At 47.6% G+C, this 12,374-nt stretch overlaps 1 protein-coding gene across 1 annotated transcript in view; it reads right to left on the bottom strand.

Annotated features, from left to right (window-relative positions):
• The window catches only part of grm6a (glutamate receptor, metabotropic 6a), a 36,431-nt gene extending 26,850 nt beyond the window's left edge, over window positions 1-9,581 (bottom strand). Inside the window, exon 1 of the mRNA XM_088929213.1 lies at window positions 9,018-9,581. Within this exon, the coding sequence (XP_088785339.1) occupies window positions 9,018-9,581 (564 nt within the window). The remainder of the gene's footprint in view (window positions 1-9,017) is intronic.
• Window positions 9,582-12,374: the final 2,793 nt, after the last annotated feature.

The following is a 12,374-nucleotide window of genomic DNA, read 5'->3' as shown; positions in this document are numbered from 1 at the left end:
ACCATGTGCTGGGCTGTCAGCTTCCAGGACCTTTGACATGAAGCACTTCGGTAAGAGTAGGCTTAGGGTCAGAGGCTGGGCAGGTTGATGTTATAGGGATGCCAGAGAAACGCCTCTACTGTCTGAAATGGCTGGATGAAGCACCTTTGAGGCAGGCAGGGCGGAATGACCTCACAGTGGTCCAGATCCCAGGCTTTTTCCCATGGAAACCAGCTGGAATCTGTGATTAACAGCCCAAACAGTGTTGCGGAACTCAAGGAAAACAATGCATGTTATCAGAACAGTGCTTCCCTTTTAATTACATTGAAGAACACATTCGTACAGGAATTAACATGTGAATGGATGTTAATGGCAACCAGTCTGAATAATAGTGAATAAAGTGGATATTGTTTAACTTCTCTATGGGTCCAAATTCCTGATACACACTATACAGCACACAGGGTTCTGAGACACTACTTGCAGAGCCAATGGAAAGATGACATTTTAGAAGTGATCGCACTGAGCTTGCAAGCTCAGACACCTGCTTTTGTAAGTAAAGCACTGAAAGGGAATGAAAAGGCGAGGGTGTTTTGGAAGCAGCAAGCTGAGCAGCTCATGATGCTGTTTGAAGCTGTGCCACTCAGACTCCTTGCTCTTTAAGAGTCGGTCTCTTGACTTCTCCGCTAGGCTGAGTGGCCGATCGGAAGAGGGACTCGTCTGACATCATCAGACCTGACACACAACAGAGAGGGAGCAGCCAAGCGCACAGCTGGAGCTGAAGAGGAATGAGAAGGGAGATAAGGAGCCGCAGAGAGGGAGAGAGAGCACAGAGTACAAAGCACAGAAAGAAAGGAGACATTAGAAGAGGCAGAGTGGGGGGGCCAGCAGAGACAGAGAACAGAGGGGCATCGAGGGAGAGAGACATAGAGAAGGAAAGAACACAAAATCAACTAAGACAGAGGACAGAGATGTTATGAGCTGTGAGTACACTGAGTATGAGATAGACTTCCATCACCATTCCTAGACTCCCACTACCTTCCCTAGACTTCCATCACATTCCCTAGATCCCATCCCCATTCCTAGAGTCCCATAACCATTCAAGACTCCCATCACATTCCCTAGATCCCATCACCATTCCTAGGGTCCCATTACCTCCCTTAAACTCCCATCAACATTCCTAGAGTCCCATCATGTTCCCTAGACTGCCATCCCCATTCCTGAACCCCCCTCTGACCTGGATGCCAGTCCTCTTGAGAACCAGGGGACTGGTGCCGTGAGACGGGTGGAGCTGGTGAGTCCCACAGGGACTGAAGCCGACCCCGGGGCTGGGATAGGACCAGACCGCTCTATCTCATCCCCCTCACCCGCTGGGCTCAGTGTCCTGAGAATGCCGCTGTGTGGTGTGATGGAAGAACCCAGCCCCTTGCCCTTCTGAACAGAACAGTGGGGATGCTTCATTCGATGTGCATTTTATTGCATTCATTTCCTCTGGGTTGCATCTCACCCACAAGGAGCTCCATTCCTTCTGTACAGGACAAGTGCTCCTCTCACAGGTCTATCTAGGTAGCTATTTATTTCTGCTCTGTTTATGAAAAGTCTGAAGTATCCAGCTGTAGGCCCCTGTCAGAGGTCTCGAAGCTGAAGGGGCTCTGACTGCTGGCAAGAGGAATCATACCCATTGCTCATGTGGGCGCATTTTACACTGTGCCAGCTGGCTTCCTCATTTCACTAGATAGGGAGCGAGCTTCTGCACAGCCCGTTGGCACCAGAGAAGCTAATCACCTTAGTAAATCCCAATCTCCGCTGAAACTGCCATAGCGATTCATCCGCAGCACAGAAGACATGGCAGATAAGGAATGAGAAGGGCGGAGTCCGTCCCAAGCCTTTCCCCAGCTTTGGACCCTAGGTCCCAAAGCTCTCCTAGTTTTCCTGGAACCCTAATCAAGGAGACAACAGTCCCTGCTGGCTGCTTGAAAACACCCCCCAGTGTCCACTCCCTGACCCCTGCACCGCGCTGTCCAGGAGGGCAGTGAAATCAGTTTCATGTGGCGTGTGCTTCTGCTTTTACGCTGTTGCGATAAAAACAATTTCAGAGCAAGCTTAAGCTGCAGCCGTGAGTCTTTCTCAATGAGCGAGCGCAGAGGCAGTGTTCTGGGCCCATCGGCGCCAGGACCCCAGACACCCGCCCTGCCGGCTGGCTCTGAGTGAAAGGTGTTATGAAGCCTGACGAGGCAGAGGGGCAGGGGGAGGAGATGGGGTGGGGGGGGGTTCTGGGGAGAAACGAGGGAGATAGACAGGAGAGAGACGAGGGGGGAAGGAAGGAGAGAGGGAGAGAACCATTTGACAGATTATCCATGTGGATTAGAGGGGTTTTAGTCAAATTAAGTTAAGTAGAGAAGTAAAGAGAGCGAGAGAGGGTTGCTGTTTCTCAGCTGTAAGCCATACAATATATTTAATACCTCCAGCAATACAGGGCTCACATATTCACATCTAGGGTGGCTTTAACCCCTTCCTCGGCTGTGCTGAAAGTCTGAGCTGCTGGATCCTGGCCTTTTTAAAAGAGGGCTTCCTCCACAGAGGTCACACGCGGGTCTCTCCTGACTGTGCGGCGTACTTCCTGGGCCGGAAGGCCGTTGATCAAACACGTGTGTGCATGTGTGCTGTAGCGGTCTAGTTTGGTGAAACAGCAATCAAAAAGGACTCCCCGAGGTTCGGTCCTGCGGCCGCTGAGAAGGGCTGAGGAACAGCAATGGGCCCCACCCCACCTGTCAGAGCCCACTCATGACAGTGTCCTGGCTGGTGTGGGCGATGATACCTGGAGACACCAGGTGGCTGAAAAGGCCCCACTCCTGGAGTGAGGTCATCACAGTCATCCATCTAAAATCTGCCAAATCCAGACCTCTAATCACTGTAATGGCACGGACTGCTCCTGTGCCTCTGCAGACGGGGACAAGCCTGTACTAAACCCTAATATTATAGCAGGATGGCTTTTTGAAGCATCATTTCCGTGCTACAGAATTTTTCCCCACGTTGCTGCCATGTTACCATCTACAAACTCCAGACGATTTCTTTGCCAAACTGTACTAAAAACATTCCTTTCAAGTCCTGCGTCTCTTGACTGCATTTCAGACTATTACAGCTGTCCATTGTCTGATAGAAACTGGGGAACAAATATCGGCACAGAGCAGCACTCCTTTTAAAATCCTTCTTTACCTAGTGCTGTTGGGACTCTGCTACAGAGGATAGCTTTTCAGCTCCCGGGCGTGACGTTAGCATCCAGACAAAGAAGATTCTTCTCTGCCGACAATGTGGCATCTCACACGAAATGGTCAAGTCCTGGATTTCCCCTGGTGTGCCGGGGGCGGGGCTGTGAGCAGTGAAACAGCGACTTCCTGCAGGCTAGCGCTGATGTCAGCGCGGGACGCACCTCTCCTCCAATCAGTGCAGATCCTGCTGTGAGTCTCTGCGGAGCTCGCTTCGCCTCTGTGGGCAGGTGGGTCCAGAGGAGCAGGTCTTCCCTTCCCTCACCCCGCCCACCCGGACAGAGGAGTCGGGACAAAGATCCGAAAAATGCTGATCGGACAGGTGTGCAATCCAATATCACTTGGCAAATTAGAAATGAAAACTAGGATAGAAAACCAAAACAGGGCCATGGACACTTGTACCCTAGTGAATCCCCAGTCAGCACAAACTATCCATGTGACAAAGTGCAGTTGATTGAGAAATTTCCTTCTTTGTGTAGTGGTGGCTGGGGGGGCCCCATCACGCTCAAACGGAGGCCTGTCAGGTCTCTGTTTCCCTTCCTGTGTGACATCTCCCTGTGTCACTGTGATGCTGTGCTGGAATTGAGCTGAATTCAAAGGATCGCCACATGAAAACAATGGCCTGGGGCTGTTTGCTCAGATGGGAGATGGGTATTAATCAGAGACTGTGAAGACAGGTTCACTCATTCCACAGAATACCCTAACCCTCGGGACACACACACGTAAAACTATGCCAGACTAGGGCATCTAGCAAGAACCAGCTCAGGTAAGGAGAAGAGAAATATATATATTTAGCTTACACATGCTCTCAGTGGGGAGGAGAACAGAGTGATGAAGCCAGTGTAGAGATCAGAATTATTAAGGGCCACTCATGCTTAAACCAAACCTAACTGAACCAGCAAGATGCTGGAACCTTTGCAAAACCTGCCTTTTCCTCTCCAAAGCTGGAGATGTTAAATGACTTATGAAAACACAATAGTTAAAAGCTGGCCTCCTACGGGTTTAGGAACAGATTGCAATTAAAGAGTTCAAATGACACTCTTTATTAGGACTATTTAGGGTTCACGTTTTGAACCCAAGATTAGGAGTACAAGTCTGCTATTTTCATTGAGAAGTTATAGATGGTATATACTGTAATTAAGCACGGTATATAAAATCATGCAACATATTTAAACAGTCATGTCTCGTTTGCTGTGCAAGTGAATCTACTTTTGTACCTGCTATGGTGAATCAGATTTACGTCCGTGTATCATTTTATCCCCTGTTGATTTCATCAGTGTCACGCCACGCCCCCGGAGGACTCGGCATTCCACCTGGCACTCCAGCACGCTTCCCGATTAGCCCTTTACCCCAGCCTATCTCATGCTGCTCCACACTCTCCCCGGTGCTCAGCATTAGGGTTTCCTGGTTAGAGCTACCCCCGTCTTCCTGCGGTCAGTTACGTCTTGGTTTTTGGCTTCCTGACCCTGGTTTGATCTCCGACTACGTCTCCTGGTTTTGTTTGGGTACTTTGACTGTTGTTCTGGTTTAGACTCTCGGCTTCCGGCTCCGTTTCTGATTTTGTACTTTCGCACCGGTTTGTGTCACTTCGGCTTTCGGACCTCGGACTGTTTGATCAACTACGCCTCTGAAGTCCGTCCTGATTATTCTGCATAGGGTTCTCATTAATATTCCGTGACAATCAGGTGTTGAATGTTTCTCAATTTGTGTAATTTTAATATGAAATTTTCAAAGCTTTTATGCTTTGAAACCAGTGTTGAGGAACCTGATGTTTTTGGTGTGAAAAAATAAATTGACATTCAAAATATGAACATCATTCAACTGGTAGTTAAGTATTAAACTATTTTTGTACAGGTTCAATTTATTCCCTTTGAAAGAAATGATTAGGGGGATTTATTTTACTTTACCTTGGTCTTTAAACACTTGCAATGAGCCTGCTTGTTCTGTATAAAACTAAATAACATCGGTCCTAGAATATGATCGTTCAGTACAGGCAAGAGACAAGCAGTTTTAATCCAATTAGTCCATTCAATAGGTGCTGTTTCTGCATTTCAGTTTCCCCCCCTCCTTCATTCACAAGCGCTGTCATCCAGTTTGTGTTCAGAATGGACCTCGTTAACTAATCGTCACACTCAGTCACTGTGCCGTGTGCAGTTCACTGATAATAAAAAACAATTAAGCAAATGCATTAGGCAGACTTGTCAGGAACAATTTCCTCACGATAGACGCTGCTGGAGCTGGTTTTGTCCTGGGTCTGGCAGTGTGCTGGCAGGACCCCTGGTATTGCTCACTGATAGAAGACAATCTGTCATGTTGTGTGTGTTTCTCACAATGTCAGACCTGGCTTGCGATGACTACGGAATGGACAAGACCTTTTCGGTAGAAACCAGTCCAGAGAGGGGCTGAATCTGAAATTTCCCCCGTGATCAGAACTATAAAAACCACAGCAACCACAGAGGAGACTTTATTTCCCCTCTCACTCACCACCCCACTGCAGTGTCAAGTTCATTGCTGCTACAGTCTTAAATGGGGCAAATCCAGGGGTGAGATCCAATGGAAACACTATTGCACCTGCCAGTACTACCCAGCTCTGACCAGCAGTGGCTGCAGTGTATTCAGTATCGGCTCCTAACCAAGGGTCGTGCTTTCAAAGTTCTCAGCAGAACTGAAGCTTTTGGCTCATTTGATCTGCCAGCATCATACAGATACTGCTTGTGGCACAACAGCAGTGCTTCAACTAAACCAAAATCTACTGCGCTTGTACAGCAATGCTTATCGGAGGAACTCCTTTAAAACTCTATTCCGGTTTGCTCTGCAGAGCAGTGTAGAGCAGCGCAGTGTGTGGGGGAAGGATGCTTTCATTGCTGTGGTTACTGACGGCTCCTAACCTGTCAACTACAGTCCCACTGAGTAGCTCCTGGGTCACACACACAGCACTCAACTCTCACAGCGAGCACACTGACCACACTCTCACACACACAGCACACAACTCTCACAGACTGACCACACTCTCACACTCGCAGCACACAACTCACACAGACTGACCCCACTGCAAGCACACACAACACACAACTCTCACAGCAAGCAGACTGACCAAACTCTCTCACACTCACAGCACACAACTCTCACAGACTGACCACACTCTCACACTCGCAGCACACAACTCACACAGACTGACCCCACTGCAAGCACACACAACACACAACTCTCACAGCAAGCAGACTGACCAAACTCTCTCACACTCGCAGCACACAACTCTCACAGACTGACCACACTCTCACACTCGCAGCACACAACTCACACAGACTGACCCCACTGCAAGCACACACAACACACAACTCTCACAGCAAGCAGACTGACCAAACTCTCTCACACTCAAAGCAGACAACTCTCACAGACTGACCACACTCTCACACTCGCAGCACACAACTCTCACAGACTGACCACACTCTCTCAGCACACAACTCTCACAGACTGAGCACACTGCAACCACACTGACTGCTGACAGACAGGACACAAATCTGTCCTTCACTGATCTGTGTGTTCAGTGGGGTTGCAGGACTGCTGTGTAGCAGAGGCACTGAAACAAGAAGGGATGACACAGAGCAGAAAGAATATATATACTGTATATACACTTAGCATGTATATATACCCGAGGAAGCATAAGAACTGAGCAGGCCAATAAGAAAGCCAGGTTGATTCTCTCTTGCAGTTCAGCGCAGCTGCACACACAGCAGAGGCAGCTGCAGGCTGTGTCTGCAGTGTCCTGCAGTCCAGACATTTGTTTGCACAGTTTTACTGGACTGGCTCTCGGAACGACACGCTGGAAAGTGTCTGGCAGATCGCCTGTGTCAAGAGCTGGTGGCCGGGCCTCGTACAACTAGAATCCCTCTTGTCGTGGCATCTGATGTTGCTAGGATAAACACTCGAGTGCTTTTAAAGAAGTTATTTTTTCAGGTTTTGTCTGTGCTGTGTGGGATGGGATTTTAAGTTTTGTTTCACATTTGATTTCGCTTCCGGGACCCGGCACACAGAAAGCCTGTAACAGGTTTACTGGTGGGTGTTAATCTGAGAATTAGTTCCAGGGATTCCACACTCCGCTCCTCATCTCCCCTGACAGAACATCTGAATTGCAGAGCAGGTCTCTCTCAGTGGGACGAGCTTGTCTCAGCGCTTGACTGTGTGAGGAATCTGAATAAATAATGTGATGCTTTTCACCGAAAGAGGGAAGAAACACCCTCCAGCCCTGCAGGGCTTGATTTTTCATGTGATGCTAGTACCTGAAAGAGAACTCTAAAGTTGCCACAGTCCAAGTTTTCTCTTTGGGACTTTTGCAGCAATTACCTTGTGCGTTTTCAGGTTCTGCTGCAATCCTTCATCTTGTCTATTCACCTTCAGAACCCTGCTGGCACAAAGGCCTTTTATTCTGTTTTCCTTGAAGACTTCTAACACCCTGCTTGTGTTCGTCTCAGCCACTCAAACACAGACTGCATGCTTCTTTGTAAATGAAGTTAAGTTATGGAAGGTCACATAAGGACATCTATGTCATGCATATTATACCCTGTGGCATACATTTATTCCCTCAGCTCACTCATAATGTGCAACAATTTTTATTGTGTTTACCAAATCAGCTTCTTGTGAATCCCTGGCCAAGAATCATAATACATCATAGACCCCTGGCTTTGCATAATTTCTGTCTTATGCATATAATCACAGCTTTGTTCTTCAAATAAACCTGCAAAACGATGATTCAATTCTTTGAATTTGCCTTGTGAAAGCATACAGCATTAGGAAAATGAGGGGGAGGATTTTAATTGGAACAAGTGACTGCATACTGCATTTCTATGAGGTTTCTCGTTCCATTTGAGCATTAGAATCTCTCTCGTTAGCTATGTCTTCCAGGGATGTTGAAGAAACCCGAAATTAACTTGACAGCGACGACAGAGCTGTGGCAAAGAATAGAGATGTCCGCCTCTACAGTGCTGCAGCCCACTTCATTTAACCAACCAAAAACCTAATGATCATCAATCAATTAATAAGATTTACAAATCAGACAGAAAGGACTTTTAAGCACCGTGTCTGTTACACTTGAATTTTTTGCAAATGTCGATTGAACATGCACAGACGTTGAGTGTTTCCACAAGCAGATGGAAGCTGAACTTTAGACATTTCCTCTCCTTATCGCAGTGCAAATACATCGACAGGTGTGTAACGGAAGTGGGATTAGAAGTCAGTTAAGACTAGAGGGGGGACAAGTCCAGTCCTGGAGTCCAGAAAGGTTCTGGAGTTCTTCACCCCTGAGCCCTGAATTTTGGGACTGGACTCTTTATTTGCTTAATTGGAGGAGCTGAGGCTTTGCCTTGTTCTCGAGAAGCTGCAGATTCAAACAGACCTACAGCATACACCCCGCTGGACAGCAGCGCTTGAGAAGCGTGGTGGGGCTCCCCTGGCCTAGGCAGGTCTACCGTTCAGGGCTGAGAAACCGCCAGAGCTAATTAATATTCACATCCCGTTAATAGGCAGACAAAAGGACACAGTGAATAACCACTAGTGTTCTTGATTCTGAACTGCAGCATCTCGATGGATACTGTAAATCAGTGACTCAGCAGCAATAACCTCTGTAGATTCTCTAAATGTGAATCAGCATGTTTTTGAACGTGCTTTTGTATAACAGGACTGTAATTAGAAGGAGAAAACCCTGTTTTGTCATTTCTCTCCCGCACGCCACAGCTCCCTGGGGGGTGCCAGGGATGAGCACGCGTTACAACACGGTACCTCGAAGAGCCGGAGCACGTTGGCCACCATGATGGAGACGGAGCTGGCGGACGCCCCGATGACGCCCACGACCCTCTCGGGCTTGCGGATGATGGGCGGCTCGCCGTTGGAGCAGCGCACGTCCGAAATGTCCTTCTGGATCAGCGCCTGGACGAAGGTGAGTGACTGCTCCAGGGCGTACGTGTCGCGGGAGCACGTGTCCAGGATGCGCGCGCCCAGGGTAATGTTGGGCAGCAGGTCTGGGTCGCTGTTGATTTGGTCCAGGGCATAAAGCATAGCCTCCATGCGATGGATCCCCTTCTCCTTCTTGATCTCCCCACACGGGACACCAGCTGGGCCCCGGGAATGCACCGGGAACAGCCCCCCCAGAGTGATGTCCCCCTCGATCTTGATAGAGTGAGGCTGAGTGCCCTGATGTGCCCAAGCCCCTGAGCAGAGCCACGCCCACAGCACCCAGAGCAGGCGGGGCCTGGGAGGGGCGTGGCCACAGTGGGGGCCACTCCTCCACATTGTCCTTTGTTGATGCTGCTGCTGAAGTGGGGGGAGGAGGTATTGTGATGTCATGGTCGCCACGGGGACAGGCCAGTCCTGGAGTGGTGGGGCAGTGGGAGCAGAGAAATGCGTCACCTTCTACACAGAGATCCTGCAGGGATGGAGAGGAGTGATAAACATTAGTACTTTTCCAAGAATAATCCCACCACAATTGGAAGGAAAGCAGATTTTGTCATCCTAGAAAGAAGAATCAATAAACACAAAAATGGCTCCAACAGAGAGAAGGTCATTCCCCCTTCACGCCTGTTTGGTAGTTATTAGTTAATTGATCTGAGCTTCTCATCCAGCTGTTTCTTGAAAGAAGCCAAAGTATCAAGCAGGGTAGCTTGTTCCATACTCCCGGTTTTAAATGCACTCCCTCATAGTTTCCACTAATTCCATCTCTGCTTTCCTGGAGTCCAAGAGCTCTGACAGCACCCCTGTCTTCTCACTATGTCATTTCCTGAAGGTCTGACCCTTTCTGCTTGTACCATCCAATAGCATGGGTCCAACCAACAGGCACTAATGGACTCACTGCGGATCCGAATCCCCTCCACTCCACCCAGCAGAATGGTATAAAGAATGAGCTTTCCACACCCTCAACATGCAGATTTTTAAAGATCACTGTATTAGCCATATACAGTACAATGTCCTGTCTTTTCCCATACCTCAGCTAGCTCTCCATGAGACACATAGACAGGGAGAGAAGCTTGGGGTCAGAGTGCAGGGTCAGCCATTTATACAGCGCCCCTGGAGCAGCTGGGGTTAAGGGCCTTGCTCAGGGGTCCAACTGAGTAGGATTCCTCTGCTGGCTGTGGGATACGAACTGGCAACCTTCCAGCCACAGGCGCAGATCCTTGGCCACAGAGCCACCACTCCGCCCCTTGCATTTTGTTTGATGCAGGTATCACATGCAGTGAATAAAGTCTTTCTGAATTTTTTTTTTATTTTAAACTTTGAGACTTAAGATAGACTTTTGCGCTTTATTTAAATTGTGTTGCTGAAACTACATTCCACCATCTCAGCAATCAGTCTGGGTTGAATTCTAGGTCTGTGCCCTGTGGTATATAGAGATGCTGATACACACATTTAGAACTTCATTTTTGAAATTGCTTGGTTGCTGTTTTTTCATCTGGTAAATCAGAAGAGACCTCAGCTTATTCAAAATGCTGTTTCTGTACCTACCCCACCAGTTCAATACCCATGAGCCTGGTTACCTGGGAGAGCTCACACAGATGTTAAAACTGCTGTAGTAACTTACAAGGCTCTTCATGATCATGGAACTTGACTTGCAGAGGGAGGACAAACTCATGGAAACACTTAACAAAACAGGACTTGTAGCTTGAAGTAACTAAATCACAATCAAAACATTTTTTACATGTGTTTTATATTAATTTCAATACTAATGCTATAAAATAAATCTTGAAATCAGCACTTTATTGTGTGAGTTTCTAAAGCAACACGAGTTACCAGATAGTTGGTGCAGGTGCAAAAACGACTTAACGTCTCCAGAGGAAGAGTGTGGAAAACCATGACAACAGATGCCAAACAATGGGAAACAGCATCAGAAAAGAGGGCCTGGTCACAAGGTAGATACTTAACAGGAAAATAACCAAATAACAGCCTCAAAAATGACCCCAGAACTGAATGAGTTCTCTTTTACTCTGAATCCTACATCTGGACGGGTTTGTGTTTGCAGAAAGCCAAAGGAAGCCTTCAGCCCACATGGTCTGTAAAATATGGTGGTGAATCTACTGTGGTCTGGGTTTGGGAAGGTCTGGGAAGCCGTCTCATGGGGAGATGCTGGGTCTGATCATTACTCTTCATGGTAGAATTAAGTCCAAGGAACACAAAGCGATTTTACTCTAGGTGACCGGATGCACACTATGATGCAAACATTGTTGCTCAAGATGTTCCCCTGTTCCAAGATGCGAACCCCCCCTTACACACACAGATGGATTCAGGAGTCGTTTTCTGAACATCAGGATGAAGCCAAATGCCCCCCACTGCCTCCCCAATCACCAGATCAAGATGTCCTTGAACCGTTCTGGGAAGATCTGGAAGGCAGAGTGCAGAGTACAGTTCTCCCTTCTTCATCTCTCAAAGACTTTCCTTCTTGAAGAATGGTTCCATATCCCATAGAAACAGGCCAAAACTGTTTTCCAAGATGGACTGAAGCTGTTCTTGAAGGACAAGGGCGGCCCAAGTCCTTTATTAATGAATAAATATTCATGTATTGCCCTGTGTTGCTATTATTTTGTCCCACCCCCCTGTATTTATCCCATGTGCTTTAGTAACACGCCAGGGATCTGCGAACTCTGACTCTCTGGAAAAAACAGCCTGGAAGACCCCAAAAGACTGGAGTCTTGTGATGTGAGGTTTCCTGTCTTATGGAATTATGTCACGCTTGCGCATCAAGAATTTGTAATCCAAAACTGAAGAATGACAATGTTTCCACCTAAATATATCTGGACCCCATGTTGATGTCTTATTTGGTCTGTGCTCTTTGGTTTGAAGTCTGTGCAGCTCTCTGATTTGCTTCAGTGTAGAAAGTGCAGTGGAGAAGTTAATTTGATTGGACTTCTCTCTCGTCAGCTAAGATGAAAGACAGTTACATGAATCACGTGCACCACCCATCTGGGAGTCTTGCAGCTCCTCCGTCGGAGACGAATAAATAAATAAATAAATAAATTAATTAATAATAATCCTTGCAATTACATGGTGCTTTTCATCTCAAAGAATCCCCTGGGATCCTTAACGACCAAGAAGTCATTAGTAGTCGATTCTGGTTTGACATCTAGAGTTGGCCTTCTTTCATAAAAAGCT

The sequence above is a fragment of the Atractosteus spatula genome, chromosome 2 (genome assembly GCF_055471065.1).
Source record: "Atractosteus spatula isolate fAtrSpa1 chromosome 2, fAtrSpa1.hap1, whole genome shotgun sequence".
Taxonomy (NCBI): domain Eukaryota; kingdom Metazoa; phylum Chordata; class Actinopteri; order Semionotiformes; family Lepisosteidae; genus Atractosteus; species Atractosteus spatula.
The sequence above is the reverse complement of the archived record's forward strand: the minus strand, read 5'-3'. Positions and strand labels throughout refer to the sequence as shown.